The 1606-nt window shown below is 26.8% G+C and overlaps 1 protein-coding gene across 1 annotated transcript in view; it reads right to left on the bottom strand.

Moving 5' to 3' along the window:
- Positions 1-389: 389 nt before the first annotated feature.
- LOC108916049 (putative fatty acyl-CoA reductase CG5065) overlaps positions 390-1606 on the bottom strand; it is a 4003-nt gene continuing 2786 nt past the window's right edge. The window contains exon 3 of the mRNA XM_018722240.1: positions 390-598. Within this exon, the coding sequence (XP_018577756.1) occupies positions 499-598 (100 nt within the window). The 3' untranslated portion in view covers positions 390-498. The remainder of the gene's footprint in view (positions 599-1606) is intronic.

The raw sequence follows: 1606 nt of genomic DNA on the forward strand, positions 1-1606 counted from the left end.
TTTTAGTTTAATTGTTGTAATTATGTTCGTATTATTTAAAAATTACACTTGAATAAGATTTTTAATAATTAATAATTTTTAGTTTTGAATAAATATTTTAGTTTTTTACTTTGTTCCCTGTATAAAAAATTACATTTTTGATAACGTGACTCTTACTCATTTTTCAGGCAAAAACTTTTATCAAGAATTTTAATTATACTCGCTACGCATTCAGAGCTTTTACAACAGATTTTGTTAAAATTGAAATCGATTGTTAAGGCTTCAAAATTTAAAAATAAGAAAAACTAAATACTATTACTAGACGAGTCTACCCGTTTCAAAAATTTAGAAACTGGTTTGCTAATTTTTGTGCTAACTTAACTAGGGGTAGGGATAAAGAAGGGTAAAAATTTGGTAAAGATATATTTTATTTTATAACAAATTTCGATTATCTCATTGCACAAACCACTCAACTACAACTAGAAAGATAAAAAAATGACTAAAATAGGACTAAAAATGCTATATAAGACTCAACAGGGGTTTGAAGAGTTTGGCCCACAACAAATAAAGGAATCCTAGGGTAAAGAGAAGTTTCGTGACCAAGTCCACCAGCCACATCCTAAAAGAAAGAAAAGGTTTTAATGTCGATTATTTTGCCCTCGTCGTGGCACTCAACGAAAATAATGCCCCAGTACATAAAAATTTCCCAATTTTTTTAGTGATATAACTTCGTGGTCGTATCGAGAAAAAAAAGAAGCACCTTAAAGCTTGAAGATTCTAGTTTTGAGATCTTGGAATGAAACATTTTTTTAGCAGCACTCTCGGCACAATCAAAAGAATTTTACATTTTTTTTATTTTCAAAACTTCTTAGAGAATTTTTTTCTGGTTTAATCAATGCCAGGATCATTTATCCTGATTCCTCAGCTTCAATTTTGTTTTTTTTTATTTTCTGTACAATTATTTCTCATTAAGATATCGGCTATTTTTCAAAATTTTTTGCATTATTTTTCTCACAATTTCACAATGATACTTTTCAAAATTCAAAAAAAAATTGTTAATAACATTTAAGATTATTTTTTAATGAAAAAAATTTATACACGCAAAAAAAATTTCTTGCCTCAAATGTACATTTGATTTAAGGTATAGCATACATAAGAAAATATTTTCTCCTTTCAAGAAAATTATTTATTTATTTAAATACTTTAAATTTCTACCCAGAAATATAATTTCTTACTATAAAAATAGGCAGCATTTAAAATAAATATTTGATACTTGCGATTAAACTAATTATATTCTTAATTTTATGATCTACATAGATTTTATAGAAACATGTCTTGATTGTTTTGTATTGTATATTAATGTATCGTTTGTTTAATATAAAATTGAATAGTTTTGGTAAAATGATTGTATATATGTACTTATTTTGAGAATATAACGAGCGTTCAAATAAAAACGTGGTCGAAGTTGGCTCTGACACATTGGACGTAGGGAGTAGCTTATAGCGAGCAACTTAACCTCATTTCTCAACGAGCTGTATAGCAGCTGTCAGTTTCAATAACGTTAATGACTATATAACTTTATTTTAAAGAATAATCGTGATAACAATAACAAACAATTAAAGGAGCT

This window comes from Anoplophora glabripennis, unplaced genomic scaffold, assembly GCF_000390285.2.
Source record: "Anoplophora glabripennis isolate ALB-LARVAE unplaced genomic scaffold, Agla_2.0 scaffold2711, whole genome shotgun sequence".
NCBI classification, from domain to species: Eukaryota; Metazoa; Arthropoda; class Insecta; order Coleoptera; family Cerambycidae; genus Anoplophora; species Anoplophora glabripennis.